General features: G+C 40.6%; 1 protein-coding gene across 1 annotated transcript; it reads left to right on the top strand.

Moving 5' to 3' along the window:
• Window positions 1-8,126: 8,126 nt before the first annotated feature.
• On the top strand, window positions 8,127-15,981 carry LOC122922047 (hyaluronan and proteoglycan link protein 2-like). Its single transcript, XM_044272476.1, has 6 exons — window positions 8,127-8,206; window positions 12,195-12,305; window positions 12,759-13,112; window positions 13,611-13,727; window positions 13,801-13,983; window positions 14,878-15,981. Exons 2-6 carry the CDS (start codon window positions 12,215-12,217, stop codon window positions 15,159-15,161), a joined length of 1,029 nt encoding a protein of 342 aa, XP_044128411.1. The 5' UTR covers window positions 8,127-8,206; window positions 12,195-12,214; the 3' UTR covers window positions 15,162-15,981.
• The last annotated feature ends 3,511 nt before the right edge of the window (window positions 15,982-19,492 follow it).

Raw genomic sequence — 19,492 nt, 5'->3', positions numbered from 1 at the left:
CCTATGTACAAGAATATACAGACGTGGACAAAAATTGTTGGTACCCTTTGGTCAATGAAAGAAAAAGTCACAATGGTCACAGAAATAACTTTAATCTGACAAAAGTAATAATAAATTAAAATTCTATAAATGTTAACCAATGAAAGTCAGACATTGTTTTTCAACCATGCTTCAACAGAATTATGTAAAAAAATAAACTCATGAAACAGGCATGGACAAAAATGATGGTACCCCTAACTTAATATTTTGTTGCGCAACCTTTTGAGGCAATCACTGCAATCAAACGCTTCCTGTAACTGTCAATGAGACATCTGCACCTCTCAGCAGGTATTTTGGCCCACTCCTCATGAGCAAACTGCTCCAGTTGTGTCCGGTTTGAAGGGTGCCTTTTCCAGACTGCATGTTTCAGCTCCTTCCAAAGATGCTCAATAGGATTGAGGTCAGGGCTCATAGAAGGCCACTTTAGAATAGTCCAATTTTTTCCTCTTAGCCATTCTTGGGTGTTTTTAGCGGTGTGTTTTGGGTCATTGTCCTGTTGCAAGACCCATGACCTGCGACTGAGACCAAGCTTTCTGACACTGGCTAGTACATTTCTCTCTAGAATTCCTTGATAGTCTTGAGATTTCATTGTACCCTGCACAGATTCAAGACACCCTGTGCCAGACGCAGCAAAGCAGCCCCAGAACATAACAGAGCCTCCTCCATGTTTCACAGTAGGGACAGTGTTCTTTTCTTGATATGCTTCATTTTTTCGTCTGTGAACATACAGCTGATGTGCCTTGGCAAAAACTTCGATTTTTGTCTCATCTGTCCACAGGACATTCTCCCAGAAGCTTTGTGGCTTGTCAACATGTAGTTTGGCATATTCCAGTCTTGCTTTTTTATGATTCGTTTTCAACAATGGTGTCCTCCTTGGTCGTCTCCCATGTAGTCCACTTTGGCTCAAACAACGACGGATGGTGCGATCTGACACTGATGTTCCTTGAGCATGAAGTTCACCTTGAATCTCTTTAGAAGTCTTTCTAGGCTCTTTTGTTACCATTCGGATTATCCGTCTCTTAGATTTGTCATCAATTTTCCTCCTGCGGCCACGTCCAGGGAGGTTGGCTACAGTCCCATGGATCTTAAACTTATGAATAATATGTGCAACTGTACTCACAGGAACATCTAGTTGCTTGGAGATGGTCTTATAGCCTTTACCTTTAACATGCTTGTCTATAATTTTCTTTCTGATCTCTTGAGACAGCTCTTTCCTTTGCTTCCTCTGGTCCATGTCGAGTGTGGTACACACCATATCACCAAACAACACAGTGATTACCTGGAGCCATATATATAGGCCCAATGGCTGATTACAAGGTTGTAGACACCTGTGATGCTAATTAGTGGACACACCTTGAATTAACATGTCCCTTTGGTCACATTATGTTCTGTGTTTTCTAGGGGTACCATCATTTTTGTCCATGCCTGTTTCATGAGTTTATTTTTTTACATAATTCTGTTGAAGCATGGTTGAAAAACAATGTCTGACTTTCATTGGTTAACATTTATAGAATTTTAATTTATTATTACTTTTGTCAGATTAAAGTTATTTCTGTGACCATTGTGACTTTTTCTTTCATTGACCAAAGGGTACCAACAATTTGTCCACGTCTGTAACACAAAAGCTCCTATGTACAAGAATTTACATAAACTCTCCTTGTACAAGACTATAACTCTAAATTGCTCCTTTTTATACTACTATAATACTGCTCTATTCAAGATTACTATATAATCTGCTCCTATGTACAAATACTATACTAATACTGCAAATATACGTAAACTACTAGCTACGCTTGTGTACGAATAACTAATAATTTTTTCACGAAATAATTACTATAACGTCCATATATAACTTTAAGCTGTCCTATACAAGTATAACTTATAAGGCCAATAAGAAGAACTCATACTGTTCTGTATGTACATATCACTATAATACTGCTCCTTTACAAAAATATAACTCTATAATACTGCTCCTATGTACAAGAATATAACTACTATAATACTGCTCCTATGTACAAGAATATAACTATAATACTGCTCCTATGTACAAGAATATAACTACTATAATACTGCTCCTATGTACAAGAATATAACTACTATAATACTGCCCTATGTACAAGAATATAACTACTATAATACTGCTCCTATGTACAAGAATATAACTACTATAATACTGCTCCTATGTACAAGAATATAACTACTATAATACTGCCCTATGTACAAGAATATAACTACTATAATACTGCTCCTATGTACAAGAATATATACTATAATACTGCTCCTATGTACAAGAATATAACTACTATAATACTGCTCCTATGTACAAGAATATAACTACTATAATACTGCTCCTATGTACAAGAATATAACTACTATAATACTGCTCCTATGTACAAGAATATAACTACTATAATACTGCTCCTATGTACAAGAAATAACTACTATAATACTGCTCTCCTATGTACAAGAATATAACTACTATAATACTGCTCCTATGTACAAGAATATAACTACTATAATACTGCTCCTATGTACAAGAATATAACTACTATAATACTGCTCCTATGTACAAGAATATAACTACTATACTGCTCCTATGTACAAGAATATAACTACTATAATACTGCCCTATGTACAAGATATAACTACTATAATACTGCTCCTATGTACAAGAATATAACTACTATAATACTGCTCCTATGTACAAGAATATAACTACTATAATACTGCTCCTATGTACAAGAATATAACTACTATAATACTGCTCCTATGTACAAGAATATAACTACTATAATACTGCTCCTATGTACAAGAATATAACTACTATAATACTGCTCCTATGTAGAATATAACTACTATAATACTGCTCCTATGTACAAGAAATAACTACTATAATACTGCTCCTATGTACAAGAATATAACTACTATAATACTGCTCCTATGTACAAGAATATAACTACTATAATACTGCTCCTATGTACAAGAATATAACTACTATAATACTGCTCCTATGTACAAGAATATAACTACTATAATACTGCTCCTATGTACAAGAATATAACTACTATAATACTGCTCCTATGTACAAGAATATAACTACTATAATACTGCTCCTATGTACAAGAATATAACTACTATAATACTGCTCCTATGTACAAGAATATAACTACTATAATACTGCTCCTATGTACAAGAATATAACTACTATAATACTGCTCCTATGTACAAGATATAACTACTATAATACTGCTCCTATGTACAAGATATAACTACTATAATACTGCTCCTATGTACAAGAATATAACTACTATAATACTGCTCCTATGTACAAGAATAACTACTATAATACTGCTCCTATGTACAAGAATATAACTACTATAATACTGCTCCTATGTACAAGAATATAACTACTATAATACTGCTCCTATGTACAAGAATATAACTACTATAATACTGCTCCTATGTACAAGAATATACTACTATAATACTGCTCCTATGTACAAGAATATAACTACTATAATACTGCTCCTATGTACAAGAATATAACTACTATAATACTGCTCCTATGTACAAGAATATAACTACTATAATACTGCTCTCCTATGTACAAGAATATAACTACTATAATACTGCTCCTATGTACAAGAATATACTACTATAATACTGCTCCTATGTACAAGAATATACTATAATACTGCTCCTATGTACAAGAATATAACTACTATAATACTGCTCCTATGTACAAGAATATAACTACTATAATACTGCTCCTATGTACAAGAATATAACTACTATAATACTGCTCCTATGTACAATAAATAACTACTATAATACTGCTCCTATGTACAAGAATATAACTACTATAATACTGCTCCTATGTACAAGAATATAACTACTATAATACTGCCTCCTATGTACAAGAATATAACTACTATAATACTGCTCCTATGTACAAGAATATAACTACTATAATACTGCTCCTATGTACAAGAATATAACTACTATAATACTGCTCCTATGTACAAGAATATAACTACTATAATACTGCTCCTATGTACAAGAATATAACTACTATAATACTGCTCCTATGTACAAGAATATAACTACTATAATACTGCTCCTATGTACAAGAATATAACTACTATAATACTGCTCCTATGTACAAGAATATAACTACTATAACTGCTCCTATGTACAAGAATATAACTACTATAATACTGCCTATGTACAAGAATATAACTACTATAATACTGCTCCTATGTACAAGAATATAACTACTATAATACTGCTCCTATGTACAAGAATATAACTACTATAATACTGCTCCTATGTACAAGAATATAACTACTATAATACTGCTCCTATGTACAAGAATATAACTACTATAATACTGCTCCTATGTACAAGAATACTACTATAATACTGCTCCTATGTACAAGATATAACTACTATAATACTGCTCCTATGTACAAGAATATAACTACTATAATACTGCTCCTATGTACAAGAATATAACTACTATAATACTGCTCCTATGTACAAGAATATAACTACTATAATACTGCTCCTATGTACAAGAATATAACTACTATAATACTGCTCCTATGTACAAGAATATACTATAATACTGCTCCTATGTACAAGAATATAACTACTATAATACTGCTCCTATGTACAAGAATATAACTACTATAATACTGCTCCTATGTACAAGAATATAACTACTATAATACTGCTCCTATGTACAAGAATATAACTACTATAATACTGCTCCTATGTACAAGAATATAACTATAATACTGCTCCTATGTACAAGAATATAACTACTATAATACTGCTCCTATGTACAAGAATATAACTACTATAATACTGCCTCCTATGTACAAGAATATAACTACTATAATACTGCTCCTATGTACAAGAATATAACTACTATAATACTGCTCCTATGTACAAGATATAACTACTATGAATACTGCTCCTATGTACAAGAATATAACTACTATAATACTGCTCCTATGTACAAGAATATAACTACTATATACTGCTCCTATGTACAAGAATATAACTACTATAATACTGCTCCTATGTACAAGAATATAACTACTATAATACTGCTCCTATGTACAAGAATATAACTACTATAATACTGCTCCTATGTACAAGAATATAACTACTATAATACTGCCTTCCTATGTACAAGAATATAACTACTATAATACTGCCTCCTATGTACAAGAATATAACTACTATAATACTGCCTCCCTATGTACAAGAATATAACTACTATATACTGCTCCTATGTACAAGAATATAACTACTATAATACTGCCTCCTATGTACAAGAATATAACTACTATAATACTGCCTCCTATGTACAAGAATATAACTACTATAATATGCTCCTATGTACAAGAATATAACTACTATAATACTGCCTCCTATGTACAAGAATATAACTACTATAATACTGCTCCAATGTACAAGAATATAACTACTATAATACTGCCTCCTGTTCAAGAAATAACTACTATAATACTGCTCCTATGTACAAGAATATAACTACTATAATACTGCTCCTATGTACAAGAATATAAACTACTATAATACTGCTCCTATGTACAAGAATATAACTACTATAATACTGCTCCTATGTACAAGAATATAACTACTATAATACTGCCTCCTATGTACAAGATATAACTACTATAATACTGCTCCTATGTACAAGAATATAACTACTATAATACTGCTCCTATGTACAAGAATATAACTACTAATACTGCCCCTATGTACAAGAATATAACTACTATAATACTGTCTCCTCTATGTACAAGAATATACCTACTATAATACTGCTCCTATGTACAAGAAGATACTATATATACTGCTCCTATATAAAGAATATAACTACTATAATACTGCCTCCTATGTACAAGAATATAACTACTAATACTGCTCCTATGTACAAGAATATAACTACTATTATACGGCTCCTATGTACAAGAATATAACTACTATAATACTGCTCCTATGTACAAGAATATAACTACTATAATACTGCCCCTATGTACAAGAATAAACTACTATAATACTGCTCCTATGTACAAGAATATAACTACTATATTACTGCTCCTATGTACAAGAATATAACTAATAATACTGCTCCTATGTAAAGAATATAACTACTATTATACTGCTCCTATGTACAAGAATATAACTACTATAATACTGCTCCTATGTACAAGAATATAACTACTATAATACTGCTCCTATGTACAGGAATATAACTACTATAATACTGCTCCTATATACAAGAATTAACTACTATAATATGCCCCTATGTACAAGAATATATACTATAATACTGCCTCCTATGTACAAGAATATAACTACTATAAACTGCTCCTATGTACAAGAATTAATACTATTATTACTGCCTCCTATGTACAAGAATAAACTACTACTACTGCTTCCTATGTACAAGAATATACTACTATAATACTGCTTCTATGTACAAGAATATAATACTGCCCTGTTTGTTCTTAGATGATGTATACTCCTCACACCTGGTCATGAAGGGATTATTATAAGATTATGATGGTGGCGGTGTAGGTGCGGGCGTATTATTGCGTAGTATTGATAGAGCGTGTTGGGGCACATATGATTTATGTGCTGGTTCTAGGGTGTCAGGAGGTACACAGTGGGGTGCTTAGTGAGATGCGGACGATAGGACACGAGTGCTCACATGTAACCGCTGCTCACCTCTCAGTGACCCACATGTACACAGCATTCCTCCGATCCAGCACCGTGCACCGCGGAGAGGAATGTGTGATAGTGCGAGGGCGACACAGAGGTGGGCATGATGGGGAGGCTAGGTCTGTGTAGGTTTCCGAGACTATCACAGTAGAGACTACCGCATATGATCGGATAAGATACACCAGTACAGCAGATGGTAACACTCATGAAGGGTTTAGATACAGCAGAACAGTAATATGCTGAGATACACCGCTCAGCAGACAGTACGGTGGGCCCTAGGCACCCCAGTCCGACACTGCACGTCTCTAGGAAGGGATCTGATGCTATGTCCACCATCACAGCTTTCCCAGTCTCCTGAACGAGTTACATAGTGAGACCCCCGCTCCTCTCTTACAGATGTGGTCTACATAATGTGTGCAAGTGACAAACCCTATGAGGACTGCACCATATGGGCCATCACCCAGCTTTCCCAGACATGGATAGAAACTGAAGGCTGGAGGACGACTTTTAGTTCACTTCTATGGGAAATGTTAATAGATAATCATCCGGAATCCCTAATATAATGGCTGGGATAGGCTTCACAGCGCCATCTTGTGTTCAGTACGGGTATGACAACATGTTCAGCAACCTGAAGACTTGCTGTAAAGACTGTTTTCTGACCAGGATCTGCCCTCTCCTCACTAAAACCAGGGGGATATGAGAGGATTTTAAACAGCTCTGCTTGCTGTCAGTGAATAGGAACATCCTTGTTTGCATTCAGACACCTCATACCCTCACAACTGAGGCTTTGCTACACTTGCATTCAGTCAAGCGAGTCTACCATGAGCTACAGACAAGCTCTTACCTTGACTGAGGCTTTGTTACAATGTATCAGTGCAAGTAAAGGTATACAGGCTATTTAGCTACCTGACTGAGGAACAACTGTAACAAACCCTCTGCTGTGGGAAGTATTAGAGGTCTGCATAGGGTTTTTTTTTTTTTCTCCATTCACTGACAGGAAGCAGACATCTTGAAAATGGTAAGCAACTTAAACACAGAGGTTCTGAGGCAATGTGAGTCTCGGAGTTGGGGGACACTATGCAGGTGCCAGATGGGAACGACGCGTCCAAAGGTTACTGGGAACACTGGGCTCCATTCTGGTCTGGGTGTCCAGATCCTCCAGCCACATGCTGACATTTCTCCTCCGAGGATGCAGACAGTCCAGGCATTGACGAGACGTCCCGGCCAGGACAAAGCCACATTGTCCCCCCCGCCATTGTCACCACCTCACAGGGGAAGCGGCCGACAGGCACACAAAATGTTTACTGACCACAGGGCAGAAGGGCAGCGGAGAGGACACGCTGGACATCGGCAGGACGGAGAGCCGGGCGCCATCCTGTCCACTGCAGGAGAATGGTCTTCTGATGAGGTGACCACACCTGGGGGATACACAGCTCAGCAGACAGTATCACACAGGACAGGATTAGATACAGAGCTCAGCAGTCAGTATCACACAGGATAGGATTAGATACACAGCTCAGCAGGCAGTATCACACAGGATAGGATTAGATACACAGCTCAGCAGTCAAGATAGATGTATTTATATAATCAGCAGCAGTATCACACAGGATAGGATTAGATACACAGCTCAGCAGACAGTATCACACAGGATAGGATTAGATACACAGCTCAGCAGGACAGTATCACACAGGATAGGATTAGATACACAGCTCAGCAGGACAGTATCACACAGGATAGGATTAGATACACAGCTCAGCAGACAGTATCACACAGGATAGGATTAGATACACAGCTCAGCAGACAGTATCACACAGGATAGGATTAGATACACAGCTCAGCAGACAGTATCACACAGGATAGGATTAGATACACAGCTCAGCAGACAGTATCACACAGGATAGGATTAGATACACAGCTCAGCAGTCAGTATCACACAGGATAGGATTAGATACACAGCTCAGGAGACAGTATCACACAGGATAGGATTAGATACACAGCTCAGGAGACAGTATCACACAGGATAGGATTAGATACACAGCTCAGCAGACAGTATCACACAGGATAGGATTAGATACAAAGCTCAGTAGACAGTATCACACATGATAGGATTAGATACACAGCTCAGCAGACAGTATCACACAGGATAGGATTAGATACACGGCTCAGCAGACAGTATCACACAGGATAGGATTAGATACACGGCTCAGCAGACAGTATCACACAGGATAGGATTAGATACACAGCTCAGCAGACAGTATCACACAGGATAGGATTAGATACACAGCTCAGCAGACAGTATCACACAGGATAGGATTAGATACACAGCTCAGCAGACAGTATCACACAGGATAGGATTAGATACACAGCTCAGCAGACAGTATCACACAGGATAGGATTAGATACACAGCTCAGCAGACAGTATCACACAGGATAGGATTAGATACACAGCTCAGCAGACAGTATCACACAGGATAGGATTAGATACACAGCTCAGCAGACAGTATCACACAGGATAGGATTAGATACACAGCTCAGCAGACAGTATCACACAGGATAGGATTAGATACACAGCTCAGCAGCAGTATCACACAGGATAGGATTAGATACACAGCTCAGCAGACAGTATCACACAGGATAGGATTAGATACACAGCTCAGCAGACAGTATCACACAGGATAGGATTAGATACACAGCTCAGCAGACAGTATCACACAGGATAGGATTAGATACACAGCTCAGCAGACAGTATCACACAGGATAGGATTAGATACACAGCTCAGCAGATCATGTATTCACACAGGATAGGATTAGATACACAGCTCAGCAGACAGTATCACACAGGATAGGTTAGATACACAGCTCAGCAGACAGTATACACAGGACAGGATTAGATACACAGCTCAGCAGACATGTATCACACTAGGATAGGATTAGATACACAGCTCAGCATCAGTATCACACAGGACAGGATTAGATACACAGCTCAGCAGATCAGTATCCACACAGGACGATTAGATACACAGCTCAGCAGACAGTATCACACAGATAGGATTAGATACACAGCTCAGCAGACAGTATCACACAGGATAGGATTAGAATACACAGCTCAGCAGACAGTATCACACAGGATAGGATTAGATACACAGCTCAGCAGACAGTATCACACAGGATAGGATTAGATACACAGCTCAGCAGACAGTATCACACATGATAGGATTAGATACACAGCTCAGCAGCAGTATCACACAGGATAGGATTAGATACACAGCTCAGCAGACAGTATCACACAGGATAGGATTAGATACACAGCTCAGCAGACAGTATCACACAGGATAGGATTAGATACACAGCTCAGCAGACAGTATCACACAGGATAGGATTAGATACACAGCTCAGCAGACAGTATCACACAGGATAGGATTAGATACACAGCTCAGCAGACAGTATCACACAGGATAGGATTAGATACACAGCTCAGCAGACAGTATCACACAGGATAGGATTAGATACACAGCTCAGCAGCAGTATCACACAGGATAGGATTAGATACACAGCTCAGCAGGACAGTATCACACAGGATAGGATTAGATACACAGCTCAGCAGACAGTATCACACAGGATAGGATTAGATACACAGCTCAGCAGACAGTATCACACAGGATAGGATTAGATACACAGCTCAGCAGACAGTATCACACAGGATAGGATTAGATACACAGCTCAGCAGACAGTATCACACAGGATAGGATTAGATACACAGCTCAGCAGACAGTATCACACAGGATAGGATTAGATACACAGCTCAGCAGTCAGTATCACACAGGATAGGATTAGATACACAGCTCAGCAGGCAGTATCACACAGGATAGGATTAGATACACAGCTCAGCAGACAGTATCAACAGGATAGGATTAGATACACAGCTCAGCAGTCAGTATCACACAGGATAGGATTAGATACACAGCTCAGCAGACGTATCACACAGGATAGGATTAGATACACAGCTCAGCAGACAGTATCACACAGGATAGGATTAGATACACAGCTCAGCAGACAGTATCACACAGGATAGGATTAGATACACAGCTCAGCAGACAGTATCACACAGGATAGGATTAGATACACAGCTCAGCAGACAGTATCACACAGGATAGGATTAGATACACAGCTCAGCAGACAGTATCACACAGGATAGGATTAGATACACAGCTCAGCAGACAGTATCACACAGGATAGGATTAGATACACAGCTCAGCAGACAGTATCACACAGGATAGGATTAGATACACAGCTCAGCAGACAGTATCACACAGGATAGGATTAGATACACAGCTCAGCAGACAGTATCACACAGGATAGGATTAGATACACAGCTCAGCAGACAGTATCACACAGGATAGGATTAGATACACAGCTCAGCAGACAGTATCACACAGGATAGGATTAGATACACAGCTCAGCAGACAGTATCACACAGGATAGGATTAGATACACAGCTCAGCAGACAGTATCACACAGGATAGGATTAGATACACAGCTCAGCAGACAGTATCACACAGGATAGGATTAGATACACAGCTCAGCAGGCAGTATCACACAGGATAGGATTAGATACACAGCTCAGCAGACAGTATCACACAGGATAGGATTAGATACACAGCTCAGCAGACAGTATCACACAGGATAGGATTAGATACACAGCTCAGCAGACAGTATCACACAGGATAGGATTAGATACACAGCTCAGCAGACAGTATCACACAGGATAGGATTAGATACACAGCTCAGCAGACAGTATCACACAGGATAGGATTAGATACACAGCTCAGCAGGCAGTATCACACAGGACAGGATTAGATACACAGCTCAGCAGACAGTATCACACAGGATAGGATTAGATACACAGCTCAGCAGACAGTATCACACAGGATAGGATTAGATACACAGCTCAGCAGACAGTATCACACAGGATAGGATTAGATACAGCAGCTCTGCAGACTGTATCACACAGGATAGGATTAGATACACAGCTCAGCAGACAGTATCACACAGGATAGGATTAGATACACAGCTCAGCAGACAGTATCACACAGGATAGGATTAGATACACAGCTGAGCAGGCAGTATCACACAGGATAGGATTAGATACAAAGCTCAGCAGACAGTATCGCACAGGATAGGATTAGATACACAGCTCAGCAGACAGTATTACACATGATAGGATTAGATACACAGCTCAGCAGACAGTATCACACAGGATAGGATTAGATACACAGCTCAGCAGTCAGTATCACACATGATAGGATTAGATACATAGCTTAGCAGACAGTATCAGGCATAAGATTATTAGATACACATCATCATCCTCCTCCTGAGTCATGTCTTGTTGCTCTCAGATCCAGTGCTCTCCGCAGGAATGGAGGGATCCTACATTCTTATTCTCCTACTCTTTGGCTCGGGCTCCTTCCAGGACCACAGCGTCTATCGCAGCGGCAACCGGAACCAAGGTCTTCTGATATATAGGGTGCATTCTGCTGAAATGGTGGGAGGAATATACTGTGGGCTTACTGTAACTAGAAATAAAGGGGAACTGAGCGTAAATCATCTTAGAATTAGTTAAAGGGGCATTCCACCCTCCGTCATGGGAATCTGTCATCGGAAATCTCCACCAATTCTCCAAATCAAATGACTGCTCCTGAAATGCGTGGGTTATTTTAATGGTGCTGGATGGGAGAACCGTGGAGGACCCTTTTTGGTGCGGGGTGACACTATCACACCTGGTACAGGAGGACTTGGTGTTCATTAGATCCCATCTCCTTTCCATAAGGCTGGGCTTTCATATAGACAGACAAGGTCTTGAGGGAGAACCCAGTTGAGAACTTCTTCCGTTGCCCCATATACCCTGTTTAAAGCCAATTTCAAGTGGGTGGAATCGTAATCTTAAATCTTCTCTCCCCTAGACTTCACCACAGGGACTCATTATCTCCTGAATCCCATCCACAATGTTGTCCATAGCACCCGGGGAGCCAATGTCACCCTCCCCTGTATCATGAGACGAAGGCCAAGGAGCTATAAAGTCAAGTGGAGCAAGGTCAATCCTGAAGACCCCCTGGAAAACCTGATCGTCATCACTAATGGTCAGCACCATAAGAATTACGACAAGCTGAGGGGCCGAACGAGGCTGAGGAGAAGTCATAGACTAGATGCTTCTCTCATAATCACCAATGTGACCTTAGAAGATGAAGGAAGATACAAGTGTGAACTGGTCAATGGCCTGGAGGACCAGAGCTTGACTCTATCTCTAGAGTTGGAAGGTAAAGCTTCATAATTTGGGGATAGTATTAGCTAATATTGGCATTTATAAGTCCACCAAAGCTGGCTGACAACCCCCAATTCTTGTATGAATATCTTCATAAAGGGGGTCTCCAACCAAACAAAATGTCCTGGTTTCAGGGATAATAAGAGAGGTATAGTAAATTATCAAAATATAAATAACTTTCTAGTCTTTGATCGTGTCCATATTATATTACAGGAACTTTTAACAAGAGATTTTTTTTATCTGGGGGCGGGTCTATGACAACCTCTCATTCAATTTCCTGAAAAGTGATTGGTTGTCAACATTAAAAAAAATACAAGAGTCTGCAAAATAATTCCAAATGTCTCTATTAGAAAGCCAGTAAGACAATAGCTAAGTATTTGGGTAATTATAAGATTTTGTGGAGTTCCCCTTTGAGCTCATTTATAAGATATAGTAATGAAGTTCTGTTGTGTCATCAGATGGCGTTAGAAAAAAAGTTTTCTACTTATTTTAGGGGTCGTCTTTCCATATCAGTCCAAAAAGGGGCGCTATCTCTATAACTACATCGAGGCTCATCAAGCTTGTGAAGAACAAGATGGCCGACTGGCCTCCTACTCTCAGCTCTACCAAGGTATTGTGGTGCCATCTTCTCATGTATGTAATAGACCAGTATATGACATATGACTCGCATGTCTTCTTCATAGCTTGGACCGATGGCCTCGACTGGTGCAACGCAGGTTGGCTCCTCGAAGGGACTGTTCATTACCCAGTCATTGTCACCCGGGAGCCATGTGGGGGCAACTTACCTCCAGGCATACGCAGCTATGGCCCCAAAGACAAACTAAAGGACAGATATGATGCCTTCTGCTTCACCTCAGCTCTTAAAGGTACAGCTAGAGCACCTCCTGTATGATGGTGCCTAGAAGTAGAGATAGGGGTATGGAAATCATGATGACTCTGTAATTGCTATCCATCCCCCCAGAAGGGGAGCATAGCTAATGTAGCCCACATTTCTGGGTCTAGAATTTCTGTGTGGTCTACAATACAATGGTTAGATATGGACTGTTGTCTGTGCTTGCTGATTCCACCTTGGAGGGAATGGAGTGCTCTCCTCAAGGATAGAGGGATCCTACATTCTTCTGCTCCTACTCTTAGACTTGGGCTCCTTCCAGGACCATAATGCCAACTGGAATATAGGGCGCATTCTGCAGAAATGGGGGAGGGCAGAATACACTACTGGCTAATGATAACTAGAGTTAAAGAAGACCTCTATCTAAAATCATATTATAATTAGTTAAAAGAGGCTCTCCACCTTCTGACCAGCCATGAGACTCTAACATTGGGGCCCTCCACAAATTCCCAAAAATGCTGGGCTGTAGGGAACTTTAAAGCCCCTGAATGGTAATGGTGAGAAATTGAAGGGAACGGAGTAAGTGGAGGGACAATGAAAGCAAGGTAACATTGCACTATATAACCAATAACTCTTTTCAAAGACAATACACAAAATCCAAACATGGTGATCCTCACGCATTTTCGGCCACACTGGCCTCGCAGATCGAAGTGCATCAGCTGTGATCACCATTCACTGAGGAGAACATGGGCGCTGGACATCTCACCTTCTCTAAAGTGTAAAGTCAGAAAAAGAGTGAATAGTTGATGCACTTCAAGTTGCCCGAAACGCGTCAGGATTTCCTTATAATTATATTAAACCAAAGAAAACATAAGTATTTAGAAGGAGCTTTATTAACTGCATCACCACAGTCTTCTGATATCTTTTGTAGGTCATGTCTACTTTGTCCATGGCCCGATGACCTTCAAAGAAGCTTCCACTGCCTGCCGCGTTCGTAAAGCTGAGATAGCCAAGGTCGGGCATCTTTACGCAGCATGGAAGTTCTTCAATCTGGACCACTGTGATGGAGGCTGGCTATCGGATGGCAGCGTTCGTTTTCCAATCACGGACCCCCGGGAACATTGTGGAGGACTCCCAGACCCCGGAGTGAGGAGTTTTGGCTTTCCCAATGAAGAAGAGAGATTGTATGGGGTGTACTGTTATACTGCCATATAGGTCATGACGTCTTTGGAGGTTTCTACTTGTGGAGATGTGGATTTGGATGGAGTGGACTACGGGAGACAAGGATGTAGAGCACAGTCCAAAGGTTGGACATGGATTTAGGACTGTATGTTCTTGGTCTTTATAGAGTCAATATCTCTAATGTACAGTCTTCAATATTTATAAATCAGGGTCACCTTGAAGGGGAGCTCCAACCGCATTGTACAGGTTAAACCTCTGTATTATGCTTACTTTGCTTTACCTTGTGCTAATCTTGACTTATCCTCCAGTCACATCCAGAGCTGCATTCAGAATTCTGCTGGCTGAATGTTGGGACCCGTCAGCACAGCTACATTTATTTCTACTGAAGCGCGTTGCATATTGTCTGCTGGAAACACTACAACTCCCACAATGCCCCACAGAACTGGCTGCTCTGTACAGAAAATGGACCAGCAGAGGGCGACGATGCATTGAGAGATCCAGCTAATGCAGCAGAATTTTGAATGCAGCTCTGGATGTATTCATTTCCCAAAAGTCAATGGAGTCTCACTCTCTGACCTCGATGCCATCACCAGGGTGGCCAGCACTGTATGTGATATATTATACTACACTACAGTATACGTGGGTGCCACTTTGTGCTATATACGGTCTACGTTTTTATAGGTACAGATTGCGCCCCTGACATAGATTTAATCATAAGCTGAGGAGGTGGAGCGCTGATATTAACCATTTATTGTACTACTTATATAATAACACTGGTTCCAGGGTTTACTATGTAATGGATGAAAAATATCCCTAGGAATCCATGGAAGTGAGTAAATGGCTTCTGCACCAGTCTGACATGCTGCGCTTCTGCTGTGGATATCTTAATACAGACATTTTACTATGCAGATATTTATGTACAAAGATTTACTGCTTATTTGCCTACTGAAATACTCTGTGCTGCTGGGAACCAGGCTTCTATCTGGGACTCCACTTCTGGGAATCTGGTTCCGTCCTCATGAAACAGGCCCTGCCACATGCAGCCTGGTTCTCACTAACAGGCAGGACCGGAGTGACAAGCTGTTCATTTCATCAGTTTTTAGAAAGTCCTCTCTAGTATTAATAGGACCAGAGTGACTGTAGTCAGGGATCATATAGTCAAGGATCAGGAAGACCAAGATCATATAGTCAGAGATCATAAAATTAGGGGTCATGTAGACAGAGATTAAGTAGTCAGGGATCATATAGTCAGAGATCATGTAGACAGAAATCATGTAGTCAGGGATCAGGGTGTCAGAGAACAGGTAGTCAGGGATCATGTAGTCAAGTTAAGGAAGACCGAGATCATATAGTCAGAGATCATGTCATCAGAGATCATGTAGTCAAGGATAGGTAGTCAGAGATCATGTAGATAGAGATCTTGTAGTCAGGGATCAGGATGTCAGAGAGCAGGTAGTCAGGGATCATATAGTCAGAGATCATATAGTCAGAGATCATGTAGATAGAGATCTTGTAGTCAGGGATCAGGATGTCAGAGAGCAGGTAGTCAGGGATCATATAGTCAAGGATCAGGAAGACCGAGATCATATAGTCAGAGATCATGTAGTCAGGGATCATATAGTCAGGGATCATATAGTCAGGGATCATATAGTCAGAGATCATGTAGTCAGAGATCATGTAGTCAGGGATCATGTAGTCAGAGATCATGTAGTCAGAGATCATGTAGTCAGAGATCATGTAGTCAGAGATCATATAGTCAGAGATCATATAGTCAGAGATCATGTAGTCAGGGATCATGTAGTCAGGGATCATGTAGTCAGGGATCATGTAGTCAGGGATCATGTAGTCAGAGATCATATAGTCAGGGATCATGTAGTCAGAGATCATATAGTCAGAGATCATGTAGTCAGGGATCATATAGTCAGGGATCATGTAGTCAGGGATCATGTAGTCAGAGATCATGTAGTCAGAGATCATATAGTCAGAGATCATATAGTCAGAGATCATGTAGTCAGGGATCATGTAGTCAGGGATCATGTAGTCAGGGATCATATAGTCAGGAATCATGTAGTCAGGGATCATGTAGTCAGAGATCATATAGTCAGGGATCATATAGTCAGGGATCATGTAGTCAGAGATCATATAGTCAGAGATCATATAGTCAGGGATCATATAGTCAGGGATCATATAGTCAGGGATCATGAAGTCAGAGATCATGTAGTCAGGGATCATGAAGTCAGAGATCATGTAGATAGAGATCTTGTAGTCAGGGATCAGGATGTCAGAGAGCAGGTAGTCAGGGATCATATAGTCAAGGATCAGGAAGACCGAGATCATATAGTCAGAGATCATGTAGTCAGGGATCATATAGTCAGGGATCATATAGTCAGGGATCATATAGTCAGAGATCATGTAGTCAGAGATCATGTAGTCAGGGATCATGTAGTCAGAGATCATGTAGTCAGAGATCATGTAGTCAGAGATCATATAGTCAGAGATCATGTAGTCAGGGATCATGTAGTCAGGGATCATATAGTCAGGAATCATGTAGTCAGGGATCATGTAGTCAGAGATCATATAGTCAGGGATCATGTAGTCAGAGATCATATAGTCATGGATCATGTAGTCAGGAATCATGTAGTCAGGGATCATGTAGTCAGAGATCATGTAGTTAGGGATCATATAGTCAGGGATCATATAGTCAGGGATCATGTAGTCAGGGATCATATAGTCAGGGATCATATAGTCAGGGATCATGAAGTCAGAGATCATGTAGTCAGGGATCATGAAGTCAGAGATCATGTAGATAGAGATCTTGTAGTCAGGGATCAGGATGTCAGAGAGCAGGTAGTCAGGGATCAGGATGTCAGAGAGCAGGTAGTCAGAGATCATGTAGTCAGAGATCATGTAGTCAGGGATCATATATAGAGATGAGCTAATTTTTTAAAAATTATTCGGCTGGATCGCCAAATTTTTCGGAAAAATTTGTATCGATCCGAATTTATTTGCGGCAAATCGTGTAAAAAAAAACAGCTATTTCCCGGCTGCAGAGAGCCTGTATAGCGGTGTAGAACACTGTGCCTTGCAGTAACACACATAGGGAGTCTGCTGTGGTAGTGAAACAATACTGTGAGTCCGTATGACATGCAGATGACAGGTGTCGCTCTTAGAATCACTTCACACCTCACTTATTAGGTCAGTCACGGGGCCAAAACTGACCAAATAACTCAAGTGTGAACTCAGCCTTACAGGTCGATGTTAGCGCCAAGAAGAAGCACACTCCTTCTAAACGCTTATACAAGTAGAGACCCCCCCCCCCCCCCCGACAGAGTGGAGAGGGTGTCAGCAGTGGGTTTGTGTTGACGTCACTGATTATTTTTCCCTCCCTCTGATCCGTCAGAACAATAACCCCGAAAAAACAGATCCTGTCTGTTGAGCATCCGGTCAGCATATGGTCAGTAATCCATCAGTATTGCTAAAGCCCAAAAAAACAGGAGTTGATCTAAAACAGAGATGACACGTGAACAGAATATTTGCATGTCTTCTGTGTTTTGTACCCTCTCCTGCTTTTGGCTACCAAATCATAAGCCAATTCTGATGGGACCATACAGCCCTTACAGCTGCTACACAGACAGGATCCGCTGTGCGTCTAATTTTTCCTTCCTTCTGACAGATCAGAGGAAGGGTCAAATAAATGATGATGTCAGCCAGTCATGAAGTGGGGAGGGTGGGAACAGTATGAGAAGTCCACAGAGTGGCCCTATGACATAGTGGTGAGGTGGAAGCAGCGTGAGGAGACCACAGAGTGGCACAATGACAGTGTGGAGGTGGCGGCAGCATCAGGAGGCCACAGAGTGGCACAATGACAGAGTGTGGAAGTGGCGGCAGCATCAGGAGGCCACAGAGTGGCACAATGACAGAGTGTGGAGGTGGCATCAGGAGACCACAGAGTGGCAAGATGACATAGTGTGGAGGTGGTAGCAGCATCAGAAGACCACAGAGTGACCCGTGGAGGTGTGTGGCAATACGAGTAGTAGCTGAAGATGGTGGATGAAAGAAGAAGCACTTGGCATCAAAAGTGTGGCAGCATCAGAATAGTAGCTGAGGCAGGTAGCCAGAAGAAACCGGTCTCTTTTGTGAAAGTGTTGGTGCTGCACCATGGATGATCTAGTCCAGGGATGGCCAACCTGAGGCTCTCCAGCTGTTGCAAAACTACAACTACCAGCATGCCTACAGCTATCAGCCTACAGCAGGGCATGGTGGGAGTTGTAGTTTTACAATAGCTGGAGAGCTGCAGGTTGGCCATCCCTGATCTAGTCTGATGCATCAGGCATTGGTGGGTGGAAATCCTGGCGGATCCATGC

The sequence above is a fragment of the Bufo gargarizans genome, chromosome 11 (genome assembly GCF_014858855.1).
Source record: "Bufo gargarizans isolate SCDJY-AF-19 chromosome 11, ASM1485885v1, whole genome shotgun sequence".
In the NCBI taxonomy this organism is placed as follows: Eukaryota; Metazoa; Chordata; class Amphibia; order Anura; family Bufonidae; genus Bufo; species Bufo gargarizans.
The sequence above is the reverse complement of the archived record's forward strand: the minus strand, read 5'-3'. Positions and strand labels throughout refer to the sequence as shown.